Below are 13,648 nucleotides of genomic sequence, written 5' to 3'. Positions count from 1 at the left end.
ATGTTGGAGATGTGTATTTGAGCTGCTAATGCTGTTGCCCTTGTTATGACTGATGGAGCAGGGCAAGTGAGGCGATGCAGGAATGGAGTGAGTGTGCCCTTCAAGTATTTCACTACCGTGATCACAACTAATAGTGTGACTGTCCCCAGAGGTAACTCACGTAACTATGAAAATATAGCCAGTGCTATATGTGGTTCTACCGTTCTACCTTTAAGTTGGAAGCTTAACTGGGGCTTAAACTGCTTATGGTTTCACTAAGGCTTTTTGCTTTGTGCATTGAATCAGTGTGTAAATGCTGTTGTTATTTCAGGGAGCTCTGTCAAACATTCAGAGTGTTCATGTGATAGTTGTTAGCTGTATTCACTGAGAAAAGACTCTTAACTTTCTAGAAGAAATGCCCAGTCAGGCAGACAAAGGAAACTATCTGGCATATCATACAGTATCTGTGGTATGTATTTACTATGGAATTTATACTTTTCACGCATTTTTTGTGTGTGACATTTTGGGCTAGTGAGCAAGATAAATGATAGACAACTTCTGCCTTCAGCTGACCCCTTAGAGTCAAATGAACAAATGCTTTGGAATTTCAAAAAAAATTGATGAAGTTTGAATTTTGCAAGAATACAATGCTCCCCTTCAAACTGAACACAAAACTATCTTTCATTGAGGTTTTGGTTTGCAAATGATAGAGGAAGATCTCTGTAATGTTAAAGCCCTCACTAAAATAAATAACAAGTGAATCTGTCTTGAATAAGCACTGTAGGAGGAGTATGGGGGAGTGGAACTCTTTACTATGTTTTAGAAACTTTTCCTTGGACATTGCTGAGTTCAAGTATAAGAAACATATGGCTCCTGAACCTCCAGGGAAGAAGGAGAAAAAAAAACACCCTACAGTTTACTAAAAACAAGAAATTAACCTTTGTATATTGAATGTAACAGTAGACTGAGTAAGAGGCAGAGAAGGAATGAGCTTTGAAGTCAGAACTGAAGATCCATACCAAAAAAAAAAAAAAATCTTAGTGGATGGGATTATGATTTAGATGACTGTGGAACAGAATCATAGAATATCCCGAGCTGGAAAGGAATCATAAGGATCATCAAGTCCAGCTCCTGGCACCGCACAGGTCTGCCCAAAAATTTAGAGTATGTGACTAAGTGCACAGTCCAATCGCTTCTTAAATTCAGACAGGCTTGGTGCAGTGACTACTTCACTGGGGAGCCTGTTCCAGTGTGTGACCACCCTTTCGGTGAAGAACCTCTTCCTGATGTCCAGCCTAAACTTCCCCTGCCTCAGCTTAACACGGTTCGCTCGGGTCCTATCACTGGTGATTACAGAGAATAGGTCACCTGCCTCTCCACTCCCCCTCACAAGGAAGTTTTAGACTGCGATGAGGTCTCCCCTCAGCCTCCTCTTCTCCAGGCTGAATGGGGCAAGTGACCTCAGCTGCTCCTCATATGTTGTCCCCTCTAGGCCCTTCACCATCTTCATCGCCCTTCTCTGGACACTCTCCAACAGTTTAATGTCCTTTTTGTACTGTGGTGCCTAGAACTGCACACAGTACTCGAGGTGAGGCCGCACTGGCACAGAGTAGAGCGGGGCAGTCACTTCCCTCGACCGACTAGCAATGCCGTGCCTGATGCAGCCCAGGATACGGTTGGCCCTCCTGGCTGCCAGGGCACACTGCTGGTTCATATTCAACTTGCTGTCAACCACAACCCCCAGATCCCTCTCTGCAGGGCTGCTCCCCAGCGTCTCATCGCCCAGTCTGTACGTATAGCCAGGGTTGCCCCGTCCCAGGTGCAGGACCCAGCACTTGCTTTTGTTAAACTTCATGTGGTTGGTGATCGCCCAGCTCTCCAGTCGTCCAGATCTCTCTGCAAGGCCTTTCCACCCTCAACAGAGTCAACAACTCCTCCAAGTTTGGTGTCGTTGGCAAGTTTGCTCAAAACACCTTCTAGTCCTACATCCAAATCGTTTATAAAAACATTGAAGAGGACTGGCCCTAAAATGGAGCCTTGAGGGACCCCACTAGTGACCATCCACCAGCCAGATGTGGCCCCATTTACCACAACACTTTGAGCCCTGCGCGTCAGCCAATGGCTCACCCATTGTATGATGTTTTTGTTTAGCTGTATGCTGGACATTTTGTCCAGTAGGATCCTATGGGAAACTGTGTCAAAAGCTTTGCTGAAGTCCAAAAAGATCACATCAGCTGGTTGCCCTTGATCAACTAGATGGGTGATCTTATATAAGGAAATCAAATTTGTTAGGCAGGACCTACCCCTCATGAACCCATGTTGTCTGGGACCAATGACTGCATTGTCCCCCAGGTGCGCTTCAATAACTTCAAGGATCATCTTCTCCATAATTTTACCACGCACTGACATGAGACTGACAGGCCTGTAATTGCTAGGGTCTTCTTCTTTACCCTTCTTGAAAATTGGCACAACATTTGCCAGCTTCCGGTCCAATGGGACCTTTCCAGTTCCCAAGATCATTGAAAAATAATTGAGAGTGATCCCGAGATGACGTCAGCCAGCTCTTTAAGCACCCTCGGATGAATTCCATCCGGACCCATGGACTTGTATGGATCCAGGTGGAGCAGCCAATCCCGCACACGTTCAGGGTCGGTTGGGAGTTTGTCATTCCCACTGTCATCGTCCTCCAGCTCAGGGCACCCTGGGTCCTGAAGCCTGTCATCAGTGTTGAAGACAGAGGCGAAGGCGGCGTTAAACGTCTCTACTTTGCTATGTCATTGTCTGTGAGGAGACCCTCCCCATCTAGTAGTGGACCTATGTTTTCTTTGGTTCTCCTTTTCCTGTTCACTTATCTAAAAAAAACCTTTTTTATTGTCTCCCACAGTCATGGCCAGCCTCAGCTCTGTTTGGGCTTTGGCCACACGAATTTTCTCCCTACAAACACGAACAGCATCCCTGTATTCCTTCCTCGTCGCCTGGCCCTCCTTCCAGCAGCCGTACACTTTCTTTTTTTGCCTAAGCTCCAGTAGAAGTTCCCTGGTCAGCCAGGCCGGCCGTCTACTCCACCTGCCTGACTTCCGATATTTTGGAATCGCCTGATCTTGTGATTTTAGGAGGCAGTGCTTAAAGATTGACTAGCACTGATGGACGCCAATGCCTTCAAAAGCAGTTTCCCAGGGGACCTTGGTGACTAGTTCCCTGAGCAGCCTGAAGTCTGCTTTCCCCATATCCAGGGTTGAAGTTTTGGTGATAGTTTTCCTTCTGTCACCATAAATTCTAAACTCAACCACTTCATGGTCACTGTGACTGAGACGGCCGCCAATTGCCACGTCTCCCACAAGACCCTCTCTGCTCTCCAGCAACAGATCTAGGAGGGCACCTTTCCTAGTTGGCTCTCTTAGCACCTGCACCAAAAAGTTATCATCTAGGTGCTTTAGGAACCTCCTGGACTTGCTCGTGTCAGCAGTGTGGTGATCACAGCTGACGTCTGGCAAGTTGAAATCCCCCATTAGGACAAGGGGAGCTGATCTCGAGGCATCTCTTACATCTGCAAAGAATAGTTCATCGGTGTTGTCCTGGCCAGGTGGTCTGTAATAGACTCCCACAACGACATCCCCTTTATTTTTTTGTCCCTTAATCCTTACCCAGAGGCTCTCAACTTCGTCATCGCCAATTTGAAGTTCCACACAGTCCAGCCCATGCTTCACATACATCGCCACCTTGCCTACCCTGCCTATCCCTCCGGAAGAGCCTGTAACCATCTGTTGCAAAACACCAGCCACAGGACTCATCCCACCAGGTTTCACTTACGCCGATGATGTCGTAGCTGCGGGACTGGGCCAAGACTTCTAGCTCATCCATTTTATTCCTCATACTGCATGTGTTTGTATAGAAGCACTTCAAATGTGCCTCCCTACACGCAGCATCTTGTGGAGCTGACCGAAGGGCCTCACTAGCACACAGTCCCTCTGATTGTAGCACGCCATCCTTTAGCTCATCACCAGCGTGCCTGGTTTTATCCCCTTCCTCCTTTGACTCTAGTTTAAAGCCCTATCTATCAGCCCTGCCAACTCCTGAGCAAAAATCCTCACCACCGCCTCTGAGAGAGGCGCATCCCATCTGGTGCCAGCAGGCCCGGTGTCGTGTAGACCTTCCCATGATTGAAAAACCCGAAATTCTGCTGGTTGCACCACTCCCGAAGCCACGCGTTAATGTGACGAGTCTGCTTGTCAGCATCGATCCCCCCTATCGGAAGGACAGAGGCAAACACAACCTGTGCCCCTGATCCTTTAAGTAGTCGCCCCAAAGCCCTAAAGTCCCTTTTGATCGCTCTCAGACTTCTTGTTGCTACCTCGTCATTACCAGCTGGAAGGACTGGTAGCGGGAAGTAGTCGGTGGGCCGTACCAGGCGCTTGACTTTCTTAGCGAAGTCTCTCACCTGAGCCCCAGGGAGGCAACAGACTTCCCTGTGGGTTGGGTCCGGTCAGCATATCGGGCCCTCTGTCCCTTTCAAAAGGGAGTCCCCCATGGCAATAACCCTTCTGTCTTTCTTGACAGACGATGTAGCAATGCGGGGGGTAGGTTGCCTTGCCTTAGGCACCCTCTCCAACTGGGATGGGCTTTCATCTACTTCGTTGTTCTGACTGTTGTGTTCTAGACCCTCATACCTGTTATATAAGGGTAGGTGGGAAGGTGAGGTGGGCAGGGACAGGGCTCACCTACCACCCCGAACAGGAACCTGCCTCCATTCCCCCCCGTGGCCTAGGTCTCCTCCTACTGCCTGGTGGGATGAGGGAACTTTTGTCTTCTGCGCAGCAGGAGACATTTGTGCTGTGGCAGGCTCCTGAGTCTATCTCAGAGAAGGTAGAGTACACCTCCACCACTCAATTTCCCTCTCTGACTCCCTGATGCTCCTGAGCCTACTCACCTCCTCCCGAAGCTCCGCTACCTGGCTGAGCAGCTCTTCAACCTGGGCACACCTCCCACAGGCATAACCCTCGCTGCTGCTGTCGGATACCGACAGAAGACTCGGGCACACCCTGCGGCCCAAGACCTGGATGGCTGCGTGTTTCCCCGAGCCCTCCGTCTGAGTAGCCACATCGGTGACTGCGGCTGGAGAGGCCGCAAGAGATGCGGAGGCCATGGTTTTCTGCCTGGCTGATACCACGACCAGGTTCCTTGCAAGCAGGTTACAAATACCAAAGGGAAAGACCGCTGCGAAAGAGCGGCGAGAGGCCCTCCCTGCTCCCGCTGCCTCCGCGCCCCGCCCTGCCCGCCGCGCTCCCCAGGGGCTGCTTTTGTACGGCCAGGGAGGGGGCGCTGCTGGCTCCGCGAACGCCCCGTCAGGCGCCCTGCCGGGTCCTGCCGGCTGCCTCGGGCGGCCTCGGTGCCGGAAAAAAAGCCCTGCCCGTCCCGATCCCCCGCTCCGCTGCAGAACGCGTCTGCCCCGGAGCCGATCGCCTCGGCAAGTAATAAATTAATTGGAAAAAAAAAAATTATATAATTATTATAATGCAATAGCAGCTGTAAAAGGAAGAAGAGAGATGACCTCTGTAATCAGAGCTGAAGTGCTGGTATCTGTGGCTGCAGAAGAAATTAATTCAAAACCATGACGTTTTCTATGGAAAATAATTTGCCAGCAGATTCCCGAGCAATAAATGTTTTGACTTGAGCTCTCTTGATTGGAATAACTTACAGTGAGCAACAAGATTTTAAACATCCAGGTCCCAAGCTTTTCTGTGTTGATAATTTATACCCTGATATTCCGAAGTCTGCTTTTGAGATTGCAATGCAGAATGAACAGAAGAACTTAATGCAACTGCTGTACTGCTGCCGTACAGCAGTTTCCAAGGTCAGATCTAGGGGAAAATACATATTTTAAAAAACAACATCTAAGCATTTCAAGTAAGAGGAAGAAGAGGCATGAATTCTGAAATCAGAGCTGAAGTGGTAATATCTGTTTGTCCACTTCAAAAACATTGAATTGTAATCTTTAAACTAGATTGGCAGACTGATTTCAAAGCTAATCTTAAATAGAATTTCTTAAGATAGAAATATAGTATTCACACACTATTTTTTAATAAACTGATGAAGCATACTAAAACTAAATGAATAAAACTCTTCCATTCTATCAGTTGTTTACGGAAAGTGCCTGAAGTCTGTGGAGAAAAAAAAAGTTCTCTAATATTAAGAAATTACTCCTGGATGATTGGTGTGAGTCCTGTTTGTGCAAAAAGGGCTCTGCTAAGCACACTAAATCATAGTTATGAGTGGTTATAGCTTCATCTAGTGCTGATTCTATAAGGCTTGGCTAATGAAAAGTCCCTCTGAGATGTATTTTAATGCATGTGCAAGAGACCCAGAACGTTTATTGCATTAAAAAAGAGAGCTCCTTAAGTCATTTGCCAACATCTCTTTCTCTCGTTATCATTTCCACATTGGTGGGAACATTGTTGTTATTCAGTTGTTGCATTTTTGTCAGAGAATGAAATTTGTGTTGTTTAGTTTTACTTAATGTCTTAAAAAAGGTGTAACTTCCTAAAATGAAATATTTGCAACTGAACTGCCAAGTCTGGTTAATGTGAATGGACAACCTGGAAGGTTATATAGATATTTAATTTCAGTTGTATCCAGATCAGCTGTTCTTGAAATAACTGGGGAGAAATGCTCATATTTGGTGGAACTTAAACTTTCCCAGAATATTTTATCATTTCAACCTTATTCTGTTACTGTTTATATGTGTGTCTCTGACGCTGTATTTTTTTACTCAGGGGTACGAGTTATTTTAGTTAAAATCTTCTAGCATTATGTGTAACTGAAATTTTCTGACATAATTTTTTCTCAATTAGGTGAAAATGAAATCCTTGAAACTTTATACAATATTGCAAGCAAGAACAAGATATGGAGGTCCTATATAGGCATGGGGTATTACAACTGCTCAGTGCCTCAACCCATTGCACGGAATTTGTTGGAGAATGCAGGATGGTAATGTACAACATTTTCTTGTTAAATGCATATGTATAAATACGCATATGAAGTTCATCAAATCTAGAGCACAGACAAATATGCCCCAAACCTATTTTTCTAAGACTTTCATGTATTTGATACTGGTGTGTAAGTGCAGTTCATACTGAAGCTAGAGAGGAGAAAGAATGGAGATACATTTATGTAATTTACTTTAGAAGATGCTTTTCCTGTAAAACATTTCATTGACTTAGAAGTCACAACTCCTATTTATTATGAACTAAACCAAGAATATTTCAGTTTGCTTTAAGGAAGTATTAGAACTTATCTCTTAAACAGAAGTAATTATTTCCTAGCTTATTGTGAAAACTAAAGCAGCTCCCTCCTCCACTGCTGTGAGTTGGGTGGAAGTTGTTAAATACCATACAATAGTCTGATTATGGTTTCAGAAAGAGAACAGGAAAGCAGCCTTGGAAATCTCAACGGCTTTCTTTTAAAATTCTTGATTTTTTTTTTTTGGTTCTGAAACTAGAGAACTTCAAGAGTTTGAATATGTATCCATATAGTATGTTATTATTTGAACAAATAATTCACTCCACTGACACCTGAAAATTGGTAGGCAGAAATACTTGATAATTCATTTTTGAAGAGACTGAGAATATCATACTTTGTTCTTATCATCAAATTGATATTTCATTTTTTGGGGAAAAAGTCAAAAAATGAGCTGGCTGACAGATTTGAATTTGACTGGTGTTTTGGTGTTGCTCAAATGTAAAAAGGGAAACCTTTTAAAGCATTAATTTGTATATTATGAACAGCATTAATCTAAATAAAAATAGACTTTTGTTTCTTGATGTTCTTTTCTTGACAAAAGCACTAAGGCTTGATTATAAATACTCATTCAGTATTGACATTGTTCTAAAGAACTGTAACACAGATGTGGTGCAACAGAAAAACTAAAATTAATGCAGAATCTCACTTTCCACGGCACTGAATATCATAGGTACCTTGCGTTGTTTCATTTGGTCTGGAAGTTCCCTTATCTGTAGTCAATAACATTCTTTTTTGAAGTGTATTAAAATAGTAACTGACATCTTAATTACCAAGTAATCTTGATTTTAATACAAGCAGTAGTTGAAGTTTATATATATATATTTTTAAAAGTTGAATAAATGTAAAAAGACTTTGCTGCTTAGATACTATTATTTTTTTTTGTATTTTGGGTTACCGTAAATGCATCCATGTATCTGCAGCCCTCCAACTCTGTGAATTACTGGTCTTGTATGCTTTATTGCATCTCGGACTTTTGAACTGACTACAAAGTTGCAATTTTTGGATCCAAGGAATCTATGCAATACATCTAAACCAAGTTTTATTTGGTCTTATCCCCATCTTCTTTTTGCAAAATATGTAAACTAAATATTTCAGTACAGTTCAACAAAACAAATAGCCTGTTGCTAGAGACAAAAATAAGAACAATCTAAAACTAAGTGAACCAAAATGAACTGCATATTCTTAAAACCTTAAAAAATTATATAGTGCTAGTAAAACAAGTGGTAGAGTCTATCCAGAAATCTGTTCTTGGAGTGTCCTAAATCAAATTAGAATCCTAGAAGCTAAACTTACAGAAGGATGATAAAAGAAATTTATTAGGAGGTATGCAAACTTCATAACTATACAGGCTTTGTGGAAGCTACTTAAGAAATCAAACCTCTCCGTGCAACACCTGAGTGTTTAACTGTCAGTAATAACACACTTTGCATTATAGGTCCAGGGGAAATGCTGCAAATGCAAACGTATTTTTTGTGCTTGGTTCTGGCTCATATAACTAATATCTTCCCACTGCTTGGCACACATTAGAGCAAGATTTGTGTTGGAATACAATATAAGTTTGAAAAAGAGAGTCTGAGCATAGAAGTTAAAGACTTTTCAATATTTAGTACAGTTGGAATTGCTAGCAGAAAGTAGGAAGAGCAAAGGTAGATTTCAGGAGGAAACTGTTTAAAACAAAATGTATTTTCAGCTGAAAATTAGACGACTGACCCACACTGCTTTCTTCAGAAGAACTGCCAGAAAAATCTTCCCAGATCTCAGATTCTGATAAGAAAATATTCAACACTGATGGAGTTTCAAAACTTTCTGAAGCATCTGGACAACAATGTGTAATATCTTTGTAATGAAGCTAAATAGCTTAATTTGAGATAAAACTGCCTGACCAAAACCATGCAGTAATTAAGTGCCTAAAAGTCAGCAATCTGGAGTATTTTGTACTGGTAGCTTCAGAAAAGTGTGGGCATCCTTTTCTTTTAAGTCTGAATCTCATTTGAAACTACTTCTGTATTGATGAAAGAAGCTATTTCAAAACTCTTTGGGTAGATATTTCTCAGATAACTTTTTATCTAACAAACACTTTGATTCAAAGTTAGAAAATAAGCAGAGAACCTTCTGTAGTGGGGCAGTCCATGACTGGAATGCTGCAGTTAAAATTCCTGTCTCCTTAGTGAGGGATTTGATTAGTCACAGAAGCTTATTTTTGATACTTGTTTTACTTTTGGTCTTGGTTACTAGCTGCCAACAATTCCTTGTTCCCAGCAGTCTGTAACTAGCAGTTCCATGCTAGCACTAGGAGGAGGTCTTAAAGGTATTTTCCATACTCAGTTGATATGAGCGAAAATATTAGCCTGCTTTTCCAAAGCAGACATCAGATCCGTGTGTATACTTGCTTTATACTTAGAGCCCCTCAACTCTAAAACGTAGGCAGAATGATTTATTTTGGGGCATACTACTGGTAATGCGACATCTAGCACATGCAGTACAAGTATGTTACCTGTCTGCTGGTATGGATACACAGTCTTTATTCTGTTGTATCCCATTTTCACATACACATTAAAATTTTTTACACCAAATGTGCTGAACTTTTTCCCTAGTACAAGATTCAATTAATTTTGTGCCATAACATGAACACAAATGAGTAGCTAAGGATATGAAGAGTAATTGCCTTCAGAAATCACCTTATAGGCTGCTTAGGCTTCTTACTAACATAAGAGCTTCTTATTAACCTATATGTCAAAGCAGCATAATACTTATTTTTGAAACTTGTATTTCTAGCGGGCCTTTAATGTCACACTAACACCTTGCAATGGAGCATGATGCAGAGGTCTCTGAAGTACAGCTCACTTCATTTCCGCTCCCCCCCCCCCATTAAATAAGTAAGGATATAGTAACTATACCAGGGATACCTGCAGTCTTAATATTAGTTGTGTAACTTAGTAGGTAGTAGCACTTAAGCACTCCTGGATTGCATTCTGAAAATTACTGCATACCATGCAAAAATCTGATATAAACATTAAGCAGTTGCCATCTACTTGCAGACCGGATACAGAAAGCTGCAAAAGCAACTCATAAAGCATGCCAAATTGGCAGTAAATTCGGTGTCTGTGCTTTGACTGGAAACTGGCATGTCTCCATGCCCTGTCATAAGACCATCCAGCTTTCTCAAACCCATGAGTAAGATATTGCTTATGTATGTTGGTTTCAAATTATGCTAGTGGTCTGTTTATACTTTAGGTTCCTTTTATTTTTACCAACTGTCAGATCTTAAAAAGAATATTCTGTATGACTGGAAATTCAAACCAATTCCAGCTCTGCTGGTGTGTGAGGTTAGTCTTCTGAATGGCTAAAACTGCAAGAACATACATTAAAACAAAGTGAAAGTACAATGTTGATCATGAGTCCAATAAATTTCCAGAGATTTAGTAAAAGGATAGAAAAATTATGAAGGGAGGTACATGGTAAACTTTATATTTTGAGTATATATAAAATATAAATATATATTTTTATATATTATATATGTATATTATATATATAAAATATATATATTTTATATTTTGAGTATATATAAAATATATATTTTTATATATTATATATATATATTTATATATAAATATATAAAATATAAACTTTATATTTTAGATCTTATTGACTGTGCAGCTACAAATGCTAATCAAGAACTAGTTCACTGAGCATTGTTCAGTAACGGAGTCTTTGCATGCTCTGCCATTTCATTACTATTTCCCAAAGGAAATGTTGTAAGGCAAAGTAGAAGCAAGAGGCAACTTTAGTATAAAGAAGCCATAATTGTTAATCTTGCAGTTATAATGTATCATCTGTTTTGTTGTTAAACCTAAAACAACCCCTCCTCCCATGTACAAAAACTTCAGCTCCTTTGTAAGCCAAAATTTTTGATCAGCAGACTAGGCTTTGGCTGAAAGCCCGTGTTTCCTAGATACTGCTTGCTTTGATGCCAGTCTGCAGTGCTGCTGAGACACGTTATTACTTAAGTGTCTCTTAAAACCTTCATCAGTGTCTTAAAGTTGGCATTTCTGAGAGCAGGATGAGGCAAAGGGTGAAAAATTAAACAAAATCAAAGAGTTTTAAATAGCTACAAAAATGAAAGCCACTTACTACTGAAGACATGATGGGTCTGACACAGGCTCAAGAAAGACTCTGTTAGCCTCTCATGAAAAGTTTCCTTTGTCATGATCTATCTGCCTTCATTAGCTTACGAGTCCTGGTGTGCAGAATTAATTTTGGTCTGAAAAGATTTAGACTGGAGATGATATTTTTCTCCAGTTTGTTTGAAAAAGATCTAGCTTGTAGTTTGTATTCCACATCACTATAGTAATTCTTCCTTTTCATTTCAATGTTCGTGGTGCTGGACTTTTACCTGCAGAGTAGCCACTTGAACAAACCTAAGCGGAAGAGAGGCATTGCTGTGGGTTTTTTGTTTGTTTGTTTATTTGAGTTGTTGTTGCTGCTGTTTGTTCTGTGTGCTTTTTAGAGATTTTATTTGTACAAAGGTTTACTTTAAAAATGACTTCTACTTTCAAAGAGTTGATTTTTAAATGACTTTAGAAGGTCATTTACCATGTAATATAGATTGTCAGAAATATTCTGGCAGGAGTTGCAGTGCAGACTAAAACCAGTTATTTTATCTGAAGAAATTGTGGAGAAGTATAGTTATTATGTTACGGGATTTAGATGCTTAGACAGTGCCAAGTAACCTTCCAAGAAAAACCTTGTGTTTAAATAAATATTTTAACGTTACAGAAGGTGTCTTCACTTGTACTACTGTTAAACTTCGTTCATGATAATTTGCACTAGTAGTGGAATTCAAGATCTCACGTTGAACTTCTTGCATCCTCCCTGAAATTGGTAATTTTTACTTCAACCATTTTTGCCATTCAAAAGCATAGCATGAAAATATCAAAACTTCATTAATTGTGTCCTATGTGTTGTTCTATCTCTACTACGATGGTAGGACTAAGGTTATTTTAGGGAACCATTACATTCACAGCTACTTAGTAGTGGTTTAAGAATAGATACACGTTTTTAAACAAAGTGGAAAAACTTCATTTAAAAATCATTTAATAATAATCTATGAGTGGAAATCCTTGAAGCTATTAAAATAGTTTTCTAGATATCTAATTTGAGTGGTCTGTTTTGAAGCTTTTATTGTAAAGTCAATCTGCAATTTTAAAAGATAAAATCTTACCAAAACTGATTCTTGTCATGTAGGAAGTCGTGAACTTGACTCATTTTGTCTTTGAAAACAAATATAGAGTGCAGCTTGAAAGTCCTATAGCAAAATTTGAACCCATGTTTAATGTGAAGTATTGCATCTCTGCTACTGATTTCTCTAATTTCGTCTACCTATCTCATTTTGCATTAGTTCATAATCAATAATGGTTAAATGAAATAAAATTTTTGTTGAAATGAACCATATAGATGGTAAACTCAACTTTAATTAAAATCTCATTTTTATTAAATCATTATTTCAGCAAATGCTAACCAATGATTCTTGATTATTTAATTCTCTACTTCCAGCTCCTTCTGCAAGTTATAATGGAAAAAAAAAAAAGGGGGGGGGGCTTTAGCTGAAGTTCATGAATTGTGAAAGTAGGATTGTTAATTTTAAGTGTGGAGTAGTTTCTTTTAGTAGGCAAGGGAGCTCATTGTTCTTGCAAAGGAGTTGGGAATAACTCTTTGTATTTGTGAGACCTGAGGGAGCATTCAGAAAACAAATCTCCAAACTGTCATATTGACAGTTTATCTGACATTGAAAACTGAGTTTAGAAGATGTGGGGAAAATATATTATTGCTATTTGTAATGGGCAATATTACATGCAGCACAGGCCATGGTCTCAGTTTTTGATTGCATAATCAGTTTTATTATGATAAGTGACTTAGTGTTAAGTGTAGCTTAGCAGCAGGAAAAAAAAACAAAAAACTTGAATATTTGGGAAAATCATCAATGTTTATCGAACTTTATATATAGCTGTTTACTGTCACTACATTGATTATTATACATGTGAGAAATCTGGGCAGAGGTATCATTTAAATAGATAGTCAATACATTAGCAAAGAACATACCCAGTAAATAGCACTTGGCATACCTTCTTTGGTCCTGCTTTCAATACTTTATCTCTTGAATACTTTGAATTTGCTTGTTAAGTATGTCCATCTCTCTACCTCTCCTTTTCTCTTAAGGACTTTTTTCTTCCTTCCCTTCCATTGCAATTTTATTGTTCCTTTCATCTTGCTCTATACCACAGGTTCTGCAGCTTGTTCTGTAAAAATTTGTGTAGCTCACCTTCTATCGTCTTTATATGAGACTTGAGCTTCCAAGTTCTTCAGTCTCTCTTTA

The 13,648-nt window shown here is 40.3% G+C and overlaps 1 protein-coding gene across 1 annotated transcript in view; it reads left to right on the top strand.

Moving 5' to 3' along the window:
* The window catches only part of GLDC (glycine decarboxylase), a 47,334-nt gene that overhangs the window by 6,963 nt on the left and 26,723 nt on the right, over positions 1–13,648 (top strand). Inside the window, exon 3 of the mRNA XM_066988935.1 lies at positions 6,828–6,963. Within this exon, the coding sequence (XP_066845036.1) occupies positions 6,828–6,963 (136 nt within the window). The remainder of the gene's footprint in view (positions 1–6,827; positions 6,964–13,648) is intronic.

Source organism: Anser cygnoides, chromosome Z, assembly GCF_040182565.1.
Source record: "Anser cygnoides isolate HZ-2024a breed goose chromosome Z, Taihu_goose_T2T_genome, whole genome shotgun sequence".
In the NCBI taxonomy this organism is placed as follows: Eukaryota; Metazoa; Chordata; class Aves; order Anseriformes; family Anatidae; genus Anser; species Anser cygnoides.
This window is presented reverse-complemented; position numbering and strand designations above follow the sequence as displayed.